Source organism: Gymnoscopelus braueri, assembly GCF_963280865.1.
Source record: "Gymnoscopelus braueri genome assembly, chromosome: 7".
In the NCBI taxonomy this organism is placed as follows: Eukaryota; Metazoa; Chordata; class Actinopteri; order Myctophiformes; family Myctophidae; genus Gymnoscopelus; species Gymnoscopelus braueri.
This window is the reverse complement of record NC_137608.1, coordinates 33,061,916-33,086,829: the sequence shown is the minus strand read 5'-3', so window position 1 is coordinate 33,086,829 and position 24,914 is coordinate 33,061,916. Positions and strand designations below refer to the sequence as shown.

General features: G+C 43.3%; 2 protein-coding genes across 3 annotated transcripts in view; both read left to right on the top strand.

Moving 5' to 3' along the window:
• tncb (tenascin Cb) overlaps positions 1–15,092 on the top strand; it is a 48,573-nt gene extending 33,481 nt beyond the window's left edge. The window contains exons 11-23 of one of the 2 annotated variants that reach the window (XM_080433890.1): positions 1,768–2,043; positions 5,815–6,087; positions 7,362–7,484; positions 8,286–8,429; positions 8,756–8,875; positions 9,262–9,405; positions 9,729–9,859; positions 10,051–10,183; positions 10,664–10,815; positions 11,069–11,165; positions 12,100–12,261; positions 12,927–13,090; positions 13,435–15,092. In XM_080433890.1, coding sequence (XP_080290016.1) covers positions 1,768–2,043; positions 5,815–6,087; positions 7,362–7,484; positions 8,286–8,429; positions 8,756–8,875; positions 9,262–9,405; positions 9,729–9,859; positions 10,051–10,183; positions 10,664–10,815; positions 11,069–11,165; positions 12,100–12,261; positions 12,927–13,090; positions 13,435–13,545 — 2,030 coding nt within the window. In that variant the 3' untranslated portion in view covers positions 13,546–15,092. The remainder of the gene's footprint in view (positions 1–1,767; positions 2,044–5,814; positions 6,088–7,361; positions 7,485–8,285; positions 8,430–8,755; positions 8,876–9,261; positions 9,406–9,728; positions 9,860–10,050; positions 10,184–10,663; positions 10,816–11,068; positions 11,166–12,099; positions 12,262–12,926; positions 13,091–13,434) is intronic. The other variant, XM_080433889.1, reaches the window with a different exon arrangement.
• Positions 15,093–16,660: 1,568 nt separating this feature from the next.
• Positions 16,661–23,612, top strand: b3galt8 (beta-1,3-galactosyltransferase 8). The gene is made up of 2 exons (XM_080433891.1): positions 16,661–18,091; positions 19,055–23,612. The coding sequence occupies exons 1-2, from the start codon at positions 17,497–17,499 to the stop codon at positions 19,441–19,443; spliced, it is 984 nt and encodes a 327-aa protein (XP_080290017.1). The 5' UTR covers positions 16,661–17,496; the 3' UTR covers positions 19,444–23,612.
• Positions 23,613–24,914: the final 1,302 nt, after the last annotated feature.

Genomic DNA, 24,914 nt, shown 5'->3' with positions numbered 1-24,914 from the left:
TTATATGGTGAAATGGAGGCAATGGCTGTGGGCAGCCATCGATAATGAGGCCGCTTCTTCGCCTCAGCTCTTTTTGTAGTGTTAATCGGGGAATAATTCCACTCCAGACAAAGTGATGGTCTTCTCTTTCAGCGGTAAAGAGGAATGATTGAAATACAAATGAGCAATGATCAATGTCAACCGATTCACTTTTCATCTCGTCTTTTTTATTCCAGCTAGGAAATATCACCTTGGTCTAATCTCTATGGAATTGTTTTATTTATTGTGGGGGGTGGTTGCTGTTCTTATGCTCAGCTCAGTCTTGTGCTTGTTTCTGGGTCTTTTCATTGAACAATTGTGTCAGCAATGGAGGCTCATACAGATTGTTCCAATCCAATTGGAAGTATCTACCAATATGTGACAGGGTCTGAATGTGCCTGTGTGTATCTGGTCACTTAAAGACTGTGTGTTCACATTTTCTGCATATCTGTGGTCTCTATGTCAAAGTCTTGTGCTGAAACGTTATGTTTGTTTGTTGTTGTTTGTGTGTCACCAGAGATGAGATAATCTCGATGTCGATCATTGTTGTCTTCACAACTGCCCTACTGTACTTGTCCACATAATGCTATACCTATAGTGCTACCTTAAAGGAGTAGTTCACCCAAAAACAGACTTATTTTCTATCAATTACACACCCCTTGAAGCCTTGACATAATGGAGATTTTTTAGTTTTTGTCGCATTCCTGAGCCAATAATTTGATGAACGGCGGAGTCTCCTAGTGTCCGATTGACCGATGACCCGGTCATCAAATTATTGGCCTAGGAATGTGAGAAAAACTAAAAAAATCTCCATTAATTCAAGGCCTCATGGGGTGTGTAATTGATAGAAAATAAGTCATTTTCTGAGTGAACTACACCTTTAATGCACAGTGAGTCAGCACGAGGGTGAATGTCTCCTTTGTATCCCTTCATGTGGTGTCAAGTTGTGTTGTCCCGTGATATCCTATATGTTTGTCTGAGTCTTGCACTTTAGTGTCATGTTGTTGAGGTATTTGTCATCACTTGCAAGGTTTGTTCCTGTGTCTATACTGTGTTTGGTGCAAGTTGCTGTGACCTGCATGGACAAAGGTCTATACGGGAGTGTCGAGGCGTGTCCCCGTAGCAGGGTTTGTGCAGGTGCTGCTGGAAATGCTTCAATTGCAATGTGACTTTTGACCTGTGTCCGTCCCACACGTGTACTGTTCCACTCGGGTTTGTGCGTTATACTGCAGTGGTTCTCAAACTTTTTCAGGTCAAGTACCCCTAAATGAATATGTAATTGGCCGCGGATCCCCATCTGAAAAGATTTTCAGATGTGGTGTTAAAAATATAAAAAATATTCAAACATTTTCAAAGAATATCAAGATTTTTTGAAAATAGCTGATTTATGTAGGGCCCTGGGGTCCCCGGACCGCACTTTGAGAACCCCTGCATTAGACCACGGACCACCATAACTCTGAGAGTGTACAAATGGAACCAAATGGACCCATAAGGGTCCATTTGGTTCCATTTGTTCACTCTCAGAGTTACAGCAACATAAGGGTCCATTTGGTCCCTAACTATCCAACATTTATCTGGGTACCCCCTGGAACCCGCTCAAGGACCCCTGGGGGTCCCCGGACCCCACTTTGAGAACCATGGATATACTGTATAGTCAGGAGTGTAAAAAAAATGGACCCTGACGTTAAATTAACACTCCGGATTTTTTTACTGTGTGCCATGTTGTCAAACATCCTTGTCATCACCTAGAGGAGGAGAAGCCCGTGGTCTCCGATGTCACGCTCAGCGACGTGTCGTGGGACAGCTTCCTCCTGTCCTGGCAGGCTGAGGAGGGGGCGTTTGAGGGCTTTCTGGTGGAGGTTATGGATGCCGAGTCCGGTGCAGAGTGGCAGAACCACACTGTGGCCGCCGACGCTCGCAGCCTGCCGGTCACGGCCTTGTCCCCGTCCACCTGGTACCGGGCCAACCTGTACGGGGTGTACAGGGGGTCACTCTTAGAGCCTGTCTATGCAGACACCATCACAGGTATTGGGAGTGACGCTGCACAATAGTGGTGGGGACGGCCCGACTCTTATAACTTCTATCTGACCTCTGCAACGCTTGGGAAAATGTCCAACTTAACGAGTCATTGTGTTAACACATAGCATGGAAGGCCTTGCCTCGAATGAGTGACAAGAAAACTGATTTTGGGGTCAATTTATCATTTATAAGAGGGAAAGATTCACTGACTTGTTAAGACTGACATGTTTTGCATTTAAAGATTCCCCTTCTTTCCGTCCCCACGCCCGAGCCATGCATTTCTCCTCAAGACTATTTGACTTCAATGGCATATTAACAGGTGAAACTCTCTTAAAAATGGATCAATGGATTCTTAAGACTCCGCCACAGGGATATTGATGAAACAAGTGTTGTTGTTGTTTTAAATGGGGGAGGCTACTCCCCACATTTTTAATAGCATGATAAAAATGATCTGTTTTAAGAGACCCAGCCAGGTCTTACATACTAACACCTCTGTTTCTGTCTATGCACCAAATCTTTCCTCGATCATTCAAAGTCAAGCTACCTTTCAGCCACTGTGGTAGAAGTTATCCTTCCCTTCCATTCAGGCAAATCCTTCCTATACAGCACTTTTTCTTTCATCAGCCATACATCCTTTACATGTGCACAGTAAAATCCTCAGGACCCAAAAAGAGTTAAATTAACACTGATGATTTTTGCTGTGTGCATATCCCTTCCTTTGATTCCACGGGATTGTGAGAAAAGCTAACACCGCCCACACAAAACCCATTCAGTGTATATTAGCCCCGCCGCAGATCCGCTTTGATCCGCCTTAAGCTGTCAGTCTGCCTGTTGGTACATGTCCAACCTGAAGCGGCACCTGGTCTATTTTGGAAGCAGAGAGGCCCACATGTTGTAATGAAACCACTGTGGACCCAACAGGTGCATCGATTTACTACCATCCCACCCCCCCCGTGTCCCCACCTCCACCCCCGCCCCGATCACAGTCATTATTGAAGATTAACATGCTGAGAATTGCAATGTGCCCAATGAATGGGCTGCAAACAACAAGCTTTAAAATGTGGCTCAATAGACATTCTAAGGGGCTCTTTATTGAAACTATTTTCAGTGCAGTGGACTGGAGATGAGCCATAAGTAGTAGTAAAGACCTCTCACTTTGATCATCCTAGTGACAGCATGGGATTTCACCCCATATATTTAACATATTATACACATCATGGGTCTGTTTACTCTGTCACAACGTTTTGTCTTCGCTACAATGTTGTTTTTGGAGATTCCTGTGCCACCTGTTTCGGACTGGGGGCGTCTCAGCGTGCGTCAAGCCGTTTAAGAGACAATAATACCTGTAATTTAAGGTGAACTTTCATCTGGGAATGACCCACGGTCCCTCAGTTCTTGCCCAAGAGAGATGGCAAAGAAACCACCTCTTTTTCTGAGGACTGACATCTTCAGCGTGACCTCGAGGAAAGCCATTTCTTTAACGTGAGGTGTAAAATTATGTATTTTTTGGAAGGTTTTAATAACTGTACACCAGTTGTCAGGTGTACAGTATCAAGGTGAAAGAAATTACCCTTACAGGTCCATTTCTGCACCCAAATGAACACTCCAGTTTTGTGTGTGTATCATTGAGGATTTCCCCCCAATGCATGATGGGGATTAGTCCAGAGGATGAAAGATAGAAGGATTGACAGAGGAGGAAGAAAAAGGCCCGAGGCGCTTTTGTCACTTTGTGTGAGGGCTCTCTTCTGTATGCGTCCCCTGTTCCCCCATGGACTAGACGGCTCTTCATTCTCATGCTGCCATGGCCCCTGGGCTCTGGTGTTGGGGTGCCAGAGGGCCGCTGGGGTCCATGCTGAATATGGCATCCTCTCAAGCCGGCCCCATTGTCTGCATGCTAATGGCGGGTGAAAACCATCTTAACATTTACATTGGCATCACTCGGGTCCATGAAGCAACGCAAATTGCCGACACAACAACAAGCACAATTATTTTTGTTTGAATTGCATTTTGGGGGGCTGGTGCGAGTCACGGCTATGATGACAAAAAATGAAGTATGCCACGGTGGAAGACAAAAGAGAAATGTAGTGGAACTTGCGATAACTGGGAAGACAGCAGTGTGAAAGTAATGACTGATGGAGTCCCAGAGAGACACATAAAAGCCGCCCCCAACATGCTCTGCTCTGTTGTGATTTACATTAACACAAGCAGGATCCTGTAAAAGTTATTGAAGAGCTTGTTGGGCAAGGACGGGAACTGGGACTTGGCGGAGGGGGTGCAGGTTAGCTGGCGCCTTGTACCTCCGCCACTAACAGGCTCCCCTTTGTGAGCAAGGACTGTGTTCCCTAAGGTCTAGGGGGTGTGGAGGGACGGGGGGTGTAGGCGGAGGGAAGTGGGGAGGAGGGGGATGGATGGTGGTGGTAGTGATGATGTGTGTGGGTGGAGGAGGGGGGGGGCATCAGTAGCTTTTGCACATGTTAGATTTCTTGATGGATGTGGCCCTCCCTCTCTCAGTGACCAGCTAAAGCCTCCTGGCGGCTAATGAAGAGTGACAGCTCTGCAGGATTTGTCTGCCCCCTCTTCTCATTTCCACCCAGTTCTTCTCACAGCGAATGCCTGTTTCCTTCCTCAAAAAATGAAAAAGAAGAGAAGAGAGGGGGGAAAAAAAGATACAGACTGGGTTCAGGCTAGTTCAGGGACCTTGGAAACCCTCACATTTGATGTATGGTGGTTTAATGAGCGCTGGGGTTTGCAGAAGGAGATGGTGCTATACTGAGCTGGCTCATATAGCTTGCACTCGGGGTCCATCTACTCATCAAAGTTACTGCTGCCGTCGCAGTTCTTTCCGGAAGTTTCTCCGTGCTAATTATCTGTGGAGCAGGAGGGCCACAGCATAGCAGACACTTCCACAGCTCTCCTGCTTTTCCTCTCAGCAGCTGTGACCTCCTCCTGTCTCGTTGCACAGTAAAATCCTCAGTGTTTAACTGTGAACCCTTACTGGTCCATTTTTACACTCTCGCAGTTAAAGTGATACGAGAATTTTTGCTGTGTAGCATCCCTTCCCTCCCTTCTGCCGTTATTACTCACTGTTAACAACTGGTTAGCTGCCAGATTTTCACATCACTATGCACACACATATGCACTCCCTTCTGAACAGACATAGATTTACATTGTTGTAATTAAACTGTTTTAGATAGCATCAGTCTGTGCTGTTATTTGGCAATGAGCATGAGCATTACATACTTCTTCAAAGAAAAAACTTTTTTTGACCACAGTGGTTCTGACAGGTGCATTATTCAATTTTGCTATCAATGTGCTGTATCAGGATTAACTATCTCCAGACGTACCTGACAAATCTCTGCTGGGAAAAAACAACAACAAAATCTATGCTCCCTACTCTTGAATCGCTATCTGTCTTTGTCAGTCTGACTTCCTCAATCTGATTTTGTCCTCATATCATGCTGGGGTAAAACTCATCTATCCCCCCACGTGCGCGCGCACACACACACACACACACACACGCACACGCACACGCACACGCACACACACACTCTCTCTCTCTCTGCTCTCTCTCTTTCTTGCTTGACTACTACTGGGGACAATACATCCTAAAAATGGCATCTGGTCTGGACACCGATGCCATTACGCTTGCAGTTATCACTGGCCTTTCTTTGTCTGTGCTTTCTTTTCATCTCAAATGTCAACGTGCTCTCGAGCTCCAGAGAGGTGTAAACCTTTATTAACACTTTGTTTTAAACCTTGAACCTTCTTGTTGCTCAGAGACTGAACCAGAAGTGGAGGCTCTCTTTGTCTCTGACATCACCCCGGCGAGCTTTAGGTTGGCCTGGTCAGCTGAAGAGGACATCTTTGACACCTTTGTTCTAATGGTCAGCGAAGATAGCGGGCTCAGCCAGCCGGAAGAGCTGGTCCTGGGCAGTGAGGAAAGGAGCACGATTATCACCGATCTCACCGAAGACACAGAGTACAAAATTGAGATCTTTGGCCTTGTTTCCGGACGACGCTCCAAGTCTGTTGTGGAGGTGGCAAGAACAGGTACACGGTATCACACCACACCGGCAGCCATGGCCTAACGTTGGTGAATTCACTGCCATGAACTGGTGCTTTTAATTGTTTTATTGCCCAACACTGAATGTGTCATGTCAGTGTGGTGTATTTTTTCTTCATATCATTATTTTTTTTGTCAGATTCTGCTCTGACGATAACAGCATGACAAGAGGTGAAAATGTCAATGTTCTAACATGTGTCCTGTGTATCTCTGTCATTGCAGCTGTTTTTGTTTACTAACCTGATATAACCAAGTGTACTGGTATTTGTCCAAGGCACTTAAAGCAGCAATCTGGTCTAATGAAAACACTTATCTCGAGAAATTAAGGTTATTATTGCCATTTAATGGGAGGCTCCCTGGAAAGCCATGAATTTTTGATGAGGGCCAGCCTCGTCTGCCTTGTGTCAGTGACTGTGTGTGCGTGTGTGTGTGCGTCGTTTTATCTGTCTCAGTATCCTGTCGGTCAGGGCTCCTGAGTGGTTCCAGTGAGCAGCGCCAACAGGCCCAGTATCTGTGAACACACACTCTGTCCACACTTGATTGCCTGCCATTTTGTGGAGAACTGCTCAGGAGACTCTTCCATTATTTCTTGTAACAGTTCTGTCTCATCCATGCAGTTTTGTGTCCGTCCAGTTGTCTAGTCCTACCACAATGTTATGTTTGGCTGCTCAGGTCCATGTGTTGGTCTCTGTCTCTGTCTCTGTCTCTCTCTATAAGGGGAAAGTTGTCTTTGTCCAGTGTCTATGTCCCCTGTGCTCCCTGGGGGTATGGCTTTACTCTTGGGTGCATGTTTTACTTTTGTGTTTTCCTTGCAACGGGGGCAAGTAATCTCCCTTGGTCTGTCACACAAGATGCTGTGACTCAGGGACGGTCGCCATGAGCCTTGTGCTCCTCGGGTCCCTTTGTCCGTCTACCTCACTGTCTTGCTCTCTCTCTCTCTCTCTCTCTCTCTCTCTCTCTCTCTCTCTCTCTCTCTCTCTCTCTCTCTCTCGCTCTGTCTCGCTCTCTCTCTCTCCTCTCTGTAACAAAATACATGTGTCTGTTCTTGTCTCGTTGCTTAATGATGTGAAGAAAAGTGTTTTCCAAAGGCAGGAATATTCTCACTAGAACGGGTTGAGGCATGGGCATGTACTGATGTCCAGTTTCTTACATTGTACGTTCTGCATTCCAGTCTGCTCATTTCAGAAGCCGGTACACAATTGCTAACTGTAGATTTCTATTTGGTCTCTTCTCCTCCTGTCTCTATGTTGTTATTTTCCAGACCTGGGCACCCCTAAGGGCATTCGATTCTCTGATGTCACCGATACGTCTGCTACTGTTCACTGGACGGTGCCCAGGGCACGTGTGGACAGCTACCGTGTCATCTATGTAGACACTCATGGCGGTGAGTATACGCTGTGAAATCCTCAGTGTTCATTTAACTCTGAGTTTGTACAAATATAACCATACACAAATTAAAATCCATTGTCTCAAACCTTCTAAAATTTGATTCTAACAACTACATTTAAGACATTGACTTACGATTGCTAAATGCTGACTAAATACCTGTTGTGTACATTTGAATCATCATTTGATTGAACGTTTCATCATGATGAATCCTTAAGGTTCCTATAAGGTAAAAAAGAAACATTGAGAAAACTCACAATTTATTGTTTTAAGTCAGCCTCAAAATCTTATGTAAAACTAAAAACAAAACTTTTTTTTTTTTGCTGACCTAAAGTATGTTTTTTGTTGACAAAATTTACTTTTTTTTAGAAAACCTTTAAACTCAGAATTTTAGAAACAGCAAATTGTTTATTTTTATATATACATTTTAATAAATATTTTGTATTTCTTTCTAAAGAAAAGATTCCAGATTTCTAAACAAGGCATTTTAATGAGCTCAAACCTTGTATAATAGTGCAATTCTGCCCTCTGGTGGCTGGTGTTTTACTTTTTGAGTTACGGATAATTACACATACTGTACCTCTTCATAGCTGAACCATGAAGGAAAGGTAATTCCATTGAAGAATGGAATTCAATTTGCATTACATCCTGTTGAAATTAGATGATGCTAATGAAATGAGTTCCTATTTGGCAAGTTTAAAGACAACCTGACTAAATGTCATCAATGCTTTTGCAGTGATGTGATGGTACAGTTCCATGATGGCATGGTGATTCTCATGTCTTTTCCTTTGATATTCAGGAAGTCCAAAGACAGTGACGGTGGATGGCTCTGTGTCTCAGACGGAGCTGCCCAACTTGACCCCTGGGGTCACCTACCAGATCACTGTCATCGCTGTCAAAGCTCAGAGGGAGAGTGAGCCCGGCTCCGATAATGTCACCACAGGTAAGATGCACTGTACATCCACATGATTACGATTAGATTCATTGGGGTTAGGTCATTTTAGTTACGTTTATTTTAGTTATTTTCACAATGACAAAAAAGTGATATAAACAGCGACAAGACGATAAAACCTGTTCAGCTAGAAAAGTGGAGGGGGATAGACAACAACAGAAAGTATATCACAAAAACATCTCACTTGACACTTGTCTACATTGTGTGTGTGTGTGTGTGTGTGTGTGTGTGTGTGTGTGTGTGTGTGTGTGTGTGTGTGTGTGTGTGTGTGTGTGTGTGTGTGTGTGTGTGTGTGTGTGTGTGTGTGTGTGCTTCAGCTCTGGACAAGCCTCGTGGTCTGACTGCAGTCAACATCACAGACACTGAGGCCTTACTGTTGTGGCAGCCTGCCATTGCCACAGTAGATGGATACGTCATTACCTACAGCGCAGACACAGGTAGGTGGAACATACACAGAAATACCTCTCACACATGACATGCAATCCTAAAGGTAAGATAAGGACAGCATGCAGATTGACATTGCAGGGGATTACTGCAGTTAAACCACAAATATTTCATGTTCCAGTGTCAGTGTCCTTTGGTTTGGTTTCATGTTGCAAAGTTGCTGTTGGTTTTGATTATCCTGAGGGAGCAGATCTTTGCCTAAAAAGAAATTTGACTTTCTTTCACATGATGCCATGTAAAACATGAAACACTACACTTGAACAAAAATACTGCACAGTAATACAAAACTAATACAAGTTTGTGTGTGTGTGTGTGTGTGTGTGCGCGCGTGCGTGTACGTTTGTGTGTGCGCGTGTGTGTCTGCGTGTGTTCTCTCCAGTGGCCCCAGTGATGGAGCGTGTGTCAGGGAACATTGTGGAGTTCGAGATGACTTCCCTGGCCCCGGCCACGCACTACACCGTCAAGGTCTATGCAGTGAGGGACACCGCTAAGAGTGCAGCCACCACTACTGATTTTACCACCGGTAAGTGAGTGATCTACATGACAGACATCTCTGATATTGTTCATAAGCTCTAATGTAATCGGCATAATCAGTGTTCTGGCCACTGGTGGACACTGTGTTTAGTACTGTACATCTCTGCTGGCTAAAAACTACAAACCTTCTGTTACTCAACACCGCATGGCCTGAATATGTAGTTTGGCTATAATTTCTAATCCAGCAGTTGTCTGAAAACATGGGCGTAATGGAAGTATTTTGCCTAATAGTCTTTGATTTAGGTGGTGTGAGAACCAGTGGTTTTATCTAGACTGAATGTCCAACTGCAACTCTTCTGTGTCCCCCCCCAGATGTTGACGCCCCACAGGACTTGGCAGCCAGTAACATACAGACAGAGAGCTCCATGCTCACATGGAGGCCCCCTCGTGCTGACATCACTGGTTACATCCTCAGCTTTGAGTCCACTGACGGAACAGTCAGGGTGGGTAGATGGGACAAAACCTAAATACAGACAGATGGTGTTCAACAGATCCCAGAATTCAAAAGATACACTACATACACTCACTTTTTTTACAAACTACTTTACACCCAATAGAAATGAGTCTAAAAATGGATGGACGGTTACCTGCCAAGCCACTAACACGCTGTTCTCTGTTTGGCTTATTCCTACAGGAAGTGGTTCTAAGCCCCACTGCTACCTCCTACAACATGGCCCAGCTGAGTGCCTCCACTGAGTACTCTGTTAAACTGCAGGCTATCGCTGGCCCCAAGAGGAGCAGGCTCGTCACTACAGTCTTTACCACCAGTGAGTACAATATGCATGGTGGTTAGAGTCATCGTCCTATAATAGGAAAGTGCTGCTGCCTTGTGTCTACTCTGAAGGCTTCAGTGTGTCTGATCTAAACACTTAATGGCCGCCACGTTTTTGTAAACCCCAGTAACTTGGAGCTTTTATTTTGCGCTCGCCTGTTCACGTGGCATTTTCATCTGCTTGCTGAGAGCTGAAATATTTTCAACTCGGGCGTTTGGAGACGTTTTTAGGCGAGCACCTTGCCGTCTTCAGCCGGTGGATACGGCCCCTTATAGTAAGCTGGTGTGTTGTTCTGAATAAGAGCTGTAATGCCTTAAATGTAAACTACGTGTGTGTGTGTGTGTGTGTGTGTGTGTGTGTGTGTGTGTGTGTGTGTGTGTGTGTGTGTGTGTGTGTGTGTGTGTGTGTGTGTGTGTGTGTGTGTGTGTGTGTGTGTGTGTGTGTGTGTGTGTGTGTGTGTGTGTGTGTGTGTAGCTGGGGTGCTGTACAGATTCCCTAAAGACTGCTCTCAGGCCCTGCTGAATGGAGACACCACCTCAGGCCTGTACACCATCTACGTGGGTGGAGATGATAGCCAGCCCCTGCAGGTCTACTGTGACATGACAACTGATGGAGGTGGATGGATTGTAAGTCACTCAACCCATAATACTGTACCATTTGATCTAATATGGAAAAATAAAAAAGCCAACGTGAAATTATAATGTGGTTATTTATAAAATATGACATTTTACTTCTAAACCATATCAACTAAGTCCTTTACAGCAGGTACTTTCCTGCTTGTGTGGCAAAATAGCTGAAGCTGATATGCAAGATTGTGACCTACAGTGAGTGAATGTGTATGTATTTTTTTTTTGTTTGATTGTTTGTTTATTGCTGTAGGTGTTCATCAGACGTCAGAGTGGGAAACTGGAGTTCTTCCGTAACTGGAAGAACTACACTGCTGGCTTTGGAGACATGAACGATGAATTCTGGTTGGGTGAGTACTAGCAGACAGTAATTAGAGTTTAAATAAATCAGTTAAGTGGTACAAAATAACTACGATAACAGGTAAACACACAAACAACATTATATCTTAAAGGAGTAGTTCACCCAAAAAAGTACTTATTTTCTATAAATTGCACACGCCATGAAGCCTTGAATTCATGATTTCGTTTTAGTTTTTGTCGCATTACTAAGCCAATAATTTGATGACCGGGTGTATTTCCGGTAGGAGACACAAAGAATTTACTTTGTGTCTCCTACCGGATGCATTAGCCGGTAGGAGACGGGAATCAAATTAGTGGCATAGGAATGCAACAAAAACAAAACAAAATCCATGAATTCAAGGCTTCATGGGGTGTGCAATTGATAGAAAATAAGTCATTTTGTGGGTGAACTACTCCTTTAAATAAACTACTTAGCATTTGAGGACACCACAGGACATGACAGAGATTGATTGTAACGTTAGATGTTACAATCAATGGGTTATTTATAAACCATGCAAGTTGGGAATTATACAAGTTGGGAATGCATGCCCCACCTGTTTATGAAATACCAGTTGTACTTGTTATACAAGTGTTGATGACGTACATGGGCATAAGTGAATGGATTCCCAATGTACACGCTACCACTTTGATTGGAATGGCTTGGGTTGGCCAATCAGAGATGCCAAACTGAAACTACACACCAAGTTTGAAGTCAAACACTCGGACGGTGTCCGAGTTATGCCTGGGACAGACACACACAGAGACAAAGGATTGGTGAATAGATAGATGTACAATATTCATGCTACATACAAACTGTACCTAAATGGATACATTCAAGAAGAGACAGAAGTGTCTTATAATAATGTTGATGCCTATACAGTATGCACCTATTCAATATTTAGTATGTGCATTTTAATTGTGTGGGCGTTTCCACTCTCCTTGTAGGTCTATCTAATCTCCATAAGATCACATCAGGAGGCCAGTACGAGCTGCGTGTGGACCTGAGAGACAAGGGAGAGACAGCCTATGCTCAGTATGACAAGTTCTCCATCTCAGAACCACGTTCCCGCTACAAGGTCCATGTAGGAGGGTACAGTGGCACTGCAGGTGAGTCTGTCTGTCTGTCTTCTACACAACAGCAATGAAAGCCCTAAGTGTTCTTCAGCTTGATTGTGGATGTAAAGATGATGGCAGTTGGCACACAGTCAAATCCAGACTGTTCGTTTAAGTCTCCAGATTTACAGTGTATTACATGCAGCCAAAGTACTGTTAGCAGCACCGAAGTAAGTGCCTGCAATATATGTGAGTGGATTTTATTACTCATTATCATCTAGCCACCAAGTAAAGACCTTTTATTATTATTATATTAGAAGAGCTAACTTGATTCATGTTTTTAAAATAGTACGGTAAGACTTTATTGTTCTAGAAGGGATATTCGTTAACACAGCCCGTTCAACATGGAACACATAAGAAACATTAGCAAACAACATAACATACAATAAAGACGATACATACCGAGTGTAGAATCTCCACAATATACTGTATCCATACTTCCTACTGTAAGTTAACACACAACAACATGTCAGTGAGGCAGTTTGTATGGCTGCAATGGTCGAGAGGAAGAAACTCCTACTAAAGCCACGTTTTCCCCATCTCTGTCCAAATGGCATATTGTGACGATTTCCCCCTTTATTTAAATTGCACAACAATTCATACCACAAATCATACAGCAGCTCAATTGTTGAACTATTTTTCTCGTTTGCCCCCTGCAGGTGATTCTATGACATACCACCACGGTCGTCCATTTTCAACGTATGATCACGACAATGACATTGCCGTCACCAACTGTGCCCTGTCGTACAAGGGTGCCTTCTGGTATAAGAACTGCCACCGTGTCAACCTCATGGGAAGATATGGGGACAATAGTCACAGCAAGGTACAGTGAAAAAGACAAGACCAATTTCTAAGTGTTTTAGTGATAGTCCTTCCAAAGACAGGAACTGATGTAGTTGCTGCATTAAGCATGTAAGCTTCTTATTTCCTCTTTATATATTGTCACTCTCCATCGTTCTCTCTGCCCTTATGCTCTCTGCAAATCATGTTGAGCTCGTTCTAAACCCAGCTATCCAGATTAAATTATTATTATCATTAAGGGATGCCTTTATATGAATAGCCATATACTGTCAATTGTTCTTGGTTCGCATTACTCACTTCTTGTCACTGACCTATTTCTCCTCCGGCATACACTGATGATAACCTTCACCTGTTGATCTCTCTCAGGGGGTTAACTGGTTCCACTGGAAGGGCCATGAGCACTCCATTGAGTTTGCTGAGATGAAAATGAGGCCGTCCAACTTCAGAAATTTGGAGGGAAGGAGGAAACGCTCATAGACCAACCAACTGCTGCTACTCTGGACCACCACCTCCTCCCTTCCCCCCCAATCCATGCCCCCACCTCTTCTGTCCTCTGTGCCAGCTGATATTCCAGTCCACACATCCCACCGCAGCTACCAAAGCCACTGCCAGGAGCCCCTGCCGCCTCCACTCACTCAAACAGATGGCCCCTCCTACCCATTCATTCATAGACAGACACAAGCACATGCACAGATCAACTTCCCACTCTAAATCAACTCCAAATCCCACAATCCATTGCTGGATGATATGGTTGTGTGCAGTTGTAATACTGTCAATGCCAAAATTGATGTGATATATAACAGAAACAAAAGGACTTATATGAAGTTCAAATCAAAACCCATGCAGATTCTATTCATGCACCAAAGAGAGCAAACTCTATCACACCCAAGCATTTTCTTTCTTTCTGACTCATCTTACCATGCAGCAGCACTTGATTGCAGCCAGGGGGCGTTATGTTGTGTACAGATAAGAACACACCCAGAGTATTTTCTTTCACATTTTGGGGTTCACAGAGAGGACAGGCTGTTTACAAGTCTTGATTAGTGTCAGGACATCTTCACTAATACTGATAAAAAATGTTTAAACTGGATTATCATAGAAGTCAGATGCTGACAGTGCTTTGTACAGAATTTCCATTCATCCTAATCCAGATGTTTTATCATAAAAGGTTGAAAGGGATTTTACCTCAAGTGCACCACTCTGTCAGATGTCTTCACTTTCCAAGGAGTTGTCCCTCTCTAACATGTCATTTGTTTGTCTTTGTGCAACTTATTTGTCTTGATGTCACTTTATCCTCCTTACCCGTCCCTCGCCCCTTTACCCCTCATTCGATACAAGTCGCCATCTGAAGTGATACATAGGCATGAAATGAAAAATGTCATAGAAAACATAAATTAACACATATTCATGTGGATGATGTTCATTTTCTGTTGATTGTGTGAGACCTGAAGGCGTAATGCAATCGCCTCCGTGGACTTCTCCACAGTTACAGTACCATATCATGCAATTTTAAAACTTAAAAGAACAGAGGAAGACAAATTTAAGCTGACACGTTTCGATTTGCTTTGTTTCTCTTTTATGAATCCGAGGCAGGACCTATTATTCAGTATATAAATAAAATGGGTGATTATGTTTTTTGTTTTGTTTTTGCAAAATGTGAATACAGTACATATATCGTGGAACAAGAGAATGTCATGTGTTTGTTGAATACAAAAGATATGCTCTAAACAAACAAAAAAGGGACCATTTACAATTGATGTTAAAAGGTCACTATGCTATGTTGAGGGGGGGAAACAGTGAAAATTGATAAATCTAGTAACCCCCACCCCCCTTCTGTCTATCCCTCAATCCCTGCTAGTGCAGGTTACTAAACCACTGACCCCCTAAGTAAGGAATGCCTGTGTAAATTAAGTTTTTTTATTTTATTTTTTGTTTTCCATTTTTTTGTTTTGTTTATAACTGGGTGAACAACAGGTGTTTCTCTGTACCGTATTACAATAAAACAAAGTTTGTTTAAAAGTAAAGTGTGTTTTCTTTTTTCAGCGTCATCATAGATGAAAATGATGACACTACACTTGTGGGGAGCCATAATAATGCTGATAAGCCTATACTTTGCCGAAATTACTTGATATTGCACTTTTTCTTTCTTAATTACATTTTATTATGGTTTCATGATTAATAACAAAACATTCTGGAAAACATCTCAAAGTATTAGAAGTGGTTGTGGGCTCATTATAATAGCTCAGTCAGTGTAATCAGCACCACTGTGCTGGACAGCGCCATCCAGGGTGGGGCACCATGAAAGAGGTGATAACCAGTATGATTATGGTCCGAGGTGGGAAGTAGGATACAAAGTACAAAGTTTGTACTTTTGTAACGACCTGCGAAGTCTAAACCAGATATGCCACAGTAGTCTGGCTAGATTTGGTAGCTTCGTCAAAGACTTAACCCTTCCCAAAGCATAATGGGACTATGCCTAAACAGAAATACCCCAGGTCGATCGCTCCAATCAACCTCGTTGCAGTCTGGTCACCAAGACAATCTGAAAGGATAGAGGCCAATAGAATATTGGGGGGGAGGAATATGGGAGAAGCTCCATATGGTGCTTTCTTTCTAACAGTTAAAACATTTCAGCTGTTGCCATAGCAATTTGGTCATGTGAGCGAAAAGTATAGTTTGTCTAGCAAGTCATTGCGTAAAAGGAAGTTGTGGTGGTTGGTAGCATCAGGTAGCAGAGATGGTGTCAACGGAAGCAGGGGGTTGATTTGCCTTCCAATGTCTATGTTGTCGCCCGCCACGCTTGTTCCTCCTCTTCAGCAGAGTGCGTTGCCCGGCAAGGTCACCCAGCTGCTGCGGGGCCATCAAAGGCTGGGGAATGACTAGGCCATATCTTAGCCTAACCACGTCACTTTGTACTACAAACTAAACTAGTATTATCCAGTGGTTCTCAACCTGTGAATCGGGACCCCCACATGATTTTGGGGGGGTTCCCAGATGACAGTGAAGTGACAATTTAAGGACTTTTAAAAAAAGAAAGAAAATAAAAAAGACCATTACTGCATCAAAAGTAATCAACAAACTATACTATAAAAACTGATCAAACATTGGCCAAATTGTCAAATAATATAAGAGACTATATAAGAAGAAAAATAGCCTATCTACAAGCTCACAATGCCTTACAGCGCCGAGGCGTGTGAGCTTGTAGATCGGCTATTTTCACAATATTTAACTGTGGAACCGAAAATGTAATGCCTCAACTCTTACATTCCAAGTACTTATCAGGGTTGGGGGTCCCCAGTTCAAATATGATTATTTTGGGGGGTCAAGGCCTGAAAAAGTTGAGAACCACTGAACTAAACTAGTCTACTCTACAAGTGTGTATACTAGTATACCCAAATCCCAACGTCCCTCTGGTATCACTGTTAAAACGCTCTTTGAATAATGCACCATGGATTTAAATTTTAGACATCTGCACCAGTGTGACTGGATAGGCCTGTCTGTACACGCTCCAGAGCTAAAATTAGCGCACTGTGGCACCAGTCTGGCTGGTTTGACGTGCTTCCTTCTTTACGGGAAGCTCCAAAAAAGAAAAGACAACACTCGAGTCCAGCGGGGCAGCAGACCAGACACAGCCGTGAGTCACTGATCAACTGGAACATTGTAGTTCTGGTTGTAGCCTCGCTACTTCGGAAGTGGAGCGATATTATACATACTGGGGATGAATAAAAATCAGTCAGTGAAAGTGCAGTCGTTTCTTGACTTGGCTCCTGAGGGACTTCGCACCAGAAGATGGTGTAATTCAGACTCGAGTGAATCAGTAACGAGTTGTGTCGACTCGAGTCGACGCAGCATTTCCCATCAGCACTGAGTCAGTGATGTCGGTCCTCGCTCTCTCTGCCAGAAGGTAATTAAATTTAAAGGGAGTGTTTGTTGTTCCTCGGGGTAACCGGAAGACTCGCCCCAAAACACGCTCGCCCCCATTTCTTTCCCGGACCGCTCGCAAACCAGCAATTCTTGTAATTTGTTTTACTGGGGATAAGGTTAAGCATAGTTTTACTGAGGTTAAGTTTAGTAATAAGGTTAGGTTTTGGCACAGTTTTACTGAGGTTACGTTTAGGAATAAGGTTTAGGCATAGTTTACTGAGGTAGGTTACGTTTAGCAGTCCCCAGGTTGCCGGATTTGCCCAGGGGTGACTGTGTTTAGGGGCGAGAGTTTTGGTATTCGTTGCTCGGGGGTCGTTTTCCCACCGGAACGCAATAAGTAAACAAGGCCTGGCGGGGCGGTGGCTTCTGTGTGGACAGTGGGACAGTGGGACTTAAGTTTGCAGGATAAGCAAGAAGAAACCAACGAGAAATGAACAACAGGGGGCTGATTTATTCCCGAGAATCAGCGCCAAACATTGCCACCTACTGCTTTTCAAGTTTGCTATGAGGATAACATGGAGGTGGGTGAAGTTTCTTGCCGTTTTGGCGGCGCTAGCGCTGTCTGCGCACATCCTGCTGGTGGTCACATCCAAGTCTCACCACGTGCCAACAACGCCAACACCTGTTTCTGCACAAGCCCACAGAGTCATATCTCCAGCAACCTACAAGTATGTCCTCAACCAGCCTGCTGTTTGTGACGGCAGAAGCCCCTTCCTGGTCTTAATGATCCCAGTCGCTCCGGCAGATGTTGAGTCAAGGACTGCTGTTAGAAAAACATGGGGGGCGACCGGTTTGTTGTTACCCCAGGGTCGGGACACGCTCACCATGTTCTTTATGGGCATTCCTCCCGTGGAGGACTTTCAGGAACACATGCAACATGACCTGGAAGAGGAGAGCAGGGAGCATGGTGACATGGTCCAAATGGACTTTCTGGACAGCTACCAAAACTTGACAATCAAGACCATGATGATGATGCACTGGCTCTCCACGCACTGTCAGACTGGTTCCTATGCAATGAAGGTGGATGCAGATATCTTCGTCAACGTTTTCTACCTCGTCAAACTTCTCGACGGATCCCCCAGCCAGGGCTATATCACAGGTTTGCAGTGGTGTAAAGTAACTTAAGTACATTTACCTAAGTAGCACTTAAGTAGCCGCAAGCAACTCTTAGATTCTAGTTTTAATATCTGGAATCTAGAGTTGCAATACCAACCCTTGAAAGCCCATACAAAACAACATACTACACAGAAGAGTCATATCTGAATCTATCTGATTGTATTAAACAACATTAAACTCACCAACATTGCAGCTGTACGGAAAGCTTGAATGATCCTCTTTCTATCTGCAAAGCCATTGAGTGATTTCCAAAGAGCGCTTCCAAACTCCCAACACTTAACAAAATAATCACCTGCACAGAATGTATTGACAAAAAGTAACGCATCAACAACATGTCTACGGTGGATTTTTATGAAACAAAAACTTTGCAGATAATTCAAGCTTTCCCTTCAGCTGCAATGTTGGTGAGTTTAATGTCGTTTAATAAAATCAGATAGGACTTTGGTTGGTATTGCAACTCTAGATTACAGATATTCAAAATAGGATCTTAAGAGTTGCTTGCAGCAAGTACTTCAGTACAATTTTGAGGTATTTTTTACTTTACTGTAGTATTTCCAATATTCAGGACCTTTACTCCTCTACTTCTCAGAGTCAAATATTATACGAAGATTTTGATTATTATTACAAAACGTACATTAACCACTTTAGCCCTATATACTTTTGGCCATTTGAAAATAGCCGATATACAAGCTCACAATGTGTCGCCATGCGAAGCATTGTGAGCTTGAAGATCTGCTACTTTCAAAAGATTTGTATACATTTTGTATACTTGTGAAATGGGACATTCTGCATAATGTGTACTTTACTACTTTTGATACTTAAAGTACATTTTGATACCAATACTTTTGTACTTTTACTCAAGTAAATTTTTAATTCCGGACTTCCGGAATTATTTCCACATTGCAGTATTGAAACAAAAATGTGAGCACTTTTTCCACCACTGCAGGTTCGGTCATTCGAGATGGACGTCCGCGACGGGGCAGGAACAGTAAATGGTATCTCTCGGAGGATGTTTACGCCGAGGACAGTTTCCCACCGTATGTGTCCGGGGCGGGGTACGTATTCTCCGTGGACCTGGCGGCGAAGATCTCCTGGGCGTCCCGGTTCGTCAGAGTCATCCCCCTTGAGGACGTTTACGTCGGCTTATGTTTACGCGTGCTGGGTGTCACTCCTGCCTATGCGCAAAGTTTCCTAACGCTAAGGAACCTGTTTGAAGTGAAGCGGCTGGAGTATGACAGGTGCACATACGCCAAACGTGTCATCGTCAACGGGTTTAAACCATCAGAGATGCTGGACATGTGGAGCGACTTCCGCCGAGGTCATCTCAGCTGCTGAAATGACCCCAGTAGCTGTTTCCTCAAACGAGAAGAGATCAAACAAGCTGTGGTGGTGCCGAAAATGGACCTTCTTTTTCTTTCGGCAGAATCCCACCGGGGTCGCCACATCGGATCAACAGTTTGCATCTGGTTCTGTTTTTTGCCTTCTACCTTTGCTGCCTGCTGATCATTTGCTCTTTTCTGAAAAGAAAGTTGAACCAGCCAAGTTTCCCACTACAAGTGCCCTCATTTTACATGCAAAATTGTTTACCAGTGTATCTATGCAGACTTTTTGTTTTGTTTTAAATTTAGATGATTCGTCAGGCCATTTCTATTGGTAGAAATGGCCCAGTGTTTCCCAACCTTTGGACCGGGCCCCCCTTGGGGAAGGGCACCAAAAGGGTAGGGCATGAGGCTTTGACTGTTTGTAGATAGTCCAACATTGTTGCACAAAATCATAACTTGCTTTCATCCACTGTCAGTGTGCAAGTTCTCAATTTGATATCAGTCCAACCTGTCATACAGAAAACGCTTTTCAAAAGCTTTGAAAATGGCAGATCTATAAGCTCACAACGTGTCAACACGTAGATCAGCGCTTGAGTGGTGAACATGTCTGAAAAACATGCGTGCGTGCACGTGTGGTCTGAGCTATTGTCAGATGTAAGAAGGGGGGCGCCAAGGAAAAAAGATTGGAAACCACTGGTATGAATGTTTGGTTTCACACTGGGACCTGAATTTGGTTGAGAAACAGCTTTAGTAAGTAGGGGTCAAAGTGTAATTCTCTCACGTCTTTCAACAGAATTGTTGCAATCAGGATCTTTGCAATCCTTAGGTGGTAGTGCAAGAGTTGTGAAGTCGGATATTGTTGCTGTCGGGTGGAAAGTTTGACCAAAACAGTTACTTTTCAGGAAATTGAAAAAGAACCCATTTTGTTCCAATAGATCCAATGTAGTTATTATTTAGTCATAAGCTCTTGTTAATACTTTTCATTGGTTACATTTTTATGAAAAACCCATTGACAAACATTTTCAGCAAGGAGTCCCTATTTTGGGCATTTCATTATCGGCAGATTATTTATTTTTTAAATTACAAAAATAGCAGACAGTGCATCAGAAAACAAAAAGGATGAAATATGGAATTACAAGGTTTCTGCCTGACAGCAATATGGCCTTGTAAAAAATCCATCTACCTCTCTCCTTAGCCTCCTTTTTGTTTCAGATATCTCTCTGTTGTATTGTGAGGAACACTGTAATGTTGTCAGGAAAATATGCCTCTGATGCTGGCACTGCTTACAGTTGTGTGATTTTTATGTTGGCGATGAGGAATGTTGCAACCCACTCAGGATAATTGTCCTCCAAGTGCCTAAAATATAGTAAGGGCCCGTACAGACTGCAGGAGATTGGGTCCGATATTGCTGTCGCCGACATTTTTTGGCGCTCGCCGACAAAACCTCCCGATCTGACGCAGATCGGCCTTTGATCTGCGAGATAATGCTCGCTGTGTGTGAAAGGCACCGCGAGACGATATGGCCGCGATTATCCGCTCTGCGACGGCTTTCCGACCGTTTTCAGATAACTACCATGTTAGATATTCAGCTCTGTCTGGGACAGGACAGCAGACAATATCATACAATATGAACGGGGCTGCGACCACCTTGCGAGGAGATGCACGCTACAGCCAATGAGAGCACATTACAGCCACCGTGGCTAGGGGGGCGTCGCTGGATCTGACCACAACAAACAGTCCCTACCGCAATATTATCGTCCAGTCCTGTATTAAGTTAACATTATAAAACAAAATGAGAGAGTGAGCGAGCCTGGTGGGCTGTTTATTTTAGAGGAATTGTACAGAGAGAGAGAAAGAGAGAGAGAGAGAGAGAGAGAGAGAGACAGAGAGTGAGAGCGAGAGCGAGCTCTGTGTGTGTGTGTGTGTGTGTGTGTGTGCAGCATGTGCACGTTGTGTCAGAACAGCGTTGCCAGATGTTGCGAGAGAAATAAGCAACCAGGTCTATGAAAACAAGCCCAAGAAAAGGCCACTTGAGCACTTTAAACCTATTTACAAATACATTGGATATTTGAAAATAGCCGATCTACAAGCTCACAACGTGTCGCAGCTATTTTCAAATAAAAATCTTAAGAAAATTGTGGAATATTTTCCAAATCCACACAAATCTTGTATGGGGGTCTGATGGCACAACATATTTACAGAAGGGGGGTCTGCGGACAAATACATATTATGTGTTGTTTAAACCACTGGTTTAAACAACATTAGGAAACAAGGCCAAATAAGCAACTACACAAATAAGCCCAAAAAATGCACCCCGCAACAACCAATATTTACAAGCAACTCTACAGAAAAACAAGCCCAAAGTCGCTTATAATAAGCGGACATGGCAACGCTGTCACTGACCGCTTCTGCGCACTTGACGAGAGAGAGGGAGAGAGAGAGAGAGAGAGAGAGAAAGAGCGAGAGAGGGGGGAGAGGGAGAGGGAGAGAGGCATATCACGGGATACGTCGATTAAAATGAATTGGAATAAACTCAAATGTATGTATTGGGTCTGACTCTGGAGATAGCATTCTAGTGAACTATCCTACAGTGTGTCAGCCCTTGTCGGGGATCAATCCTGTTGTGAAGACCACAACGATATTATGACAGCCGATTTCAAGAAATAAACTCCTGCAGTGTGTAATGCTTAACGATCAGATAACCCCCCGAGCACTTTAAGGTCCTGCAATGTGTACCTGCCTTAAAGTGCTCCCTCTCAGCAACTACCTTCCAGGTGCCCTTGGGCAATTAATGCACTCGCCCTAATCTAATCTATATTGAGCTTTAAGAGAACAAATAGTATGTTTGCAGACTTGCAGTGCCTTTTTGCGGTCTGGATTGCTATAACAGTGCCATGCTGAAACACAGCATTCATGCTCGGTAAAACACTTCCCCTAGCCATTAAAAAGAGAGAGAGAGCTTCATGAAAATATACTTTGCATTCAAACATAGCAGGGAGCAATATGACAGGAACAATGTGAAACCAAATTGATTCACTTGCATTCATTTCAAGTCACCTAGATGCCTTAATGTAGTTTGATAAAGTCTTTAAGTTGAAGGCTTTGCATGGTCTGGGCACCTCCCGGGTGTGAATAGTGTAAAAATGTGTACAGGAACACATTCAGCAAAACCTGTCACGGCGAGAAAATGTTTTAGTGGCACTGGCTGTTAACCTTTAAGCCCATCATTAGCATGAACAGCACTTCCTCATTTGGGATAATTAAGGGTTAAACATTAAAAGAGAATGTGGTTGATGATTTAAAGATACTTCAACCTGCACTAGCTATACTACTATACTGTACAGATATGACGTTAATAGCATAAAACCAAAGATTTACTGTTGCACTCATTCTAAGCTGCTCTGGAAATGAGCTTCAGCTCTAAATGTCACATGAATGACTGTAGATTTAATGTAAATATGTGAAAGTAGATTTAACCACAAAAACCTTAGCGAAAATATGCGACCATTTTTGGTGAAAATAGAAGATTTCCAAGCTCACAATGCGTCACATTACGAGGTGTTGTGAGCTTGTAGATCAGCTATTATCGGCGAAGAGATAGAGGAGGGCGTCAAGGATAGACTCTTGGGGGACCCCGGTCAATGAATTATATAGTGTTTGTGTGCTTGTGTAATGTACATATCACTGCCTGTGTCGTGTTTACACATAGTAACCAGATGGTGGCATCATAACTCCACAGTAAGAAACAGAAGGAGTCATGTAGGCCTACAGTTACAGCCATTGACACTGTCTTGTATTTCTTCTACATATATGCTGCATTAAGTAATTCATAATATATAATTAAAAAAATCTACTCAAATAAATACATTTGAGTAGTAGAGTCAAATAAGCTTATTTTAAACAATTTCCAAACTTGTGGGTCGGCTATTTTTGTTCAAGAGATTGGAATAGATGGAAAAAAGCCATCCAAGTACAGTCCTTTTCTGTAAGACTAGAGGGTTTAAGTGGTTAATCAGGGAATCACATTAGTCAATTCAACGTTTACTATTCATTGAGTTTTGTCGGTGTAATGACAAATGTATATGCTGGCTTTACTATTTCATGAATGGCACATATCCTGTAGATGCATTTCTCTGCATTCCTTTGCACTTTTTAAACAATAAATCAGAAAAATAAAATGTTTATTGCTTACTCACATCATTAAATTACGGGATAATCTATAAACCAAATGGATGAGATGGTAAAAAATGTCTTGTTTGCAAGAGTCTCAGTAAGTGGGCCCAGAAATAGCCTCTTGGTGATTCATGAACCTGCAGAGTCGGCCCAAGCCTTGCCAGTTGGCTGCCTGACATCTAGTCTGCAGCTCCATAAAACACATGAACTAGTGTATTGCAAAACATTTTTGAGTTGTAGAGACTTTCCATCGACAACTTCTGTTCCCAATGCCAAGAGCCATGGTCCTGGACAGTCAGCTGTCCTTCAAGGCATATATTGCAGTGATCACTCGATCCTGTAGGTTTACACTGTACAACATCCAAAGGATAAGACCCTTCCTCACCCAAGTGTGCCCTATCCAGGCCTCAGTCATCTTCAAACTTGAATATTGAAACTCCCTCTTTATTGGCCTCCCAATATGCTCACTGAAGCCCCTCCAAATGATCCAGAATGCTACAGCACGCCTGGTCTTCAATGTCCCAAAAATATTCACGTCTTCCCCCATTTTCTGTCTGTTTCTGCCTGCAGTGCAGCTAGTACAAGACACAGGTGCTGGCCTACAAGGCAACCAAAGGCATGGCACCCCCATACCCTAAAGACATAATCAAACCCAACAAATTGCTACAACCCTTTCTGCTCACTTAATAGCTAACAGGAAGGCTGTGTTTGAGCCTTCCCTAAAACACCCATGACAATGCTCCACACATCCTAGACATATATACTTTATGTTGGTTACTTTGCTTTCTTGACCATAAATGTTAAGAATGTAATTTAGATAGCATGTTGTTTGTACAGATGCAAGTTTCATTGTTTACCTGGTATCCTAGTTTCTTTGAGGCACTACATTCTCTTTGCACTGTACGTGTGTGACTGTTTACCCTGTTGTTTGTTGACTAGAGTTCATGCTTTTATTACTCTGCTTATTCCGATCTCACACTTTCGCTCTGGATAAGAGTCTTTCATGAGAATTCATGATCCAAGTGAAGTTAAGGCTTATGTGAGTGTTTAAATGTCTCGTTGTTTGCTAACCTCATCCACCTCTTTCAGCATACAACCCCCCCCCCCCCCCCTAAGTTTTCTTGTTTTGCCCACTGGGCTATCAATAATTGCTTTGTCTTCTGTTTATGTGCATTGCATTCACTTCCCACTGTTTGAGTGGGAGTTTATGCTCTGGGCTCAAGCACGTTTGAAACTACTGCACACATACACTGTTCAAAATAGCTATAACTAAGCCATCTTGTCTCTTCTCCAATGCCCATATATTACAGT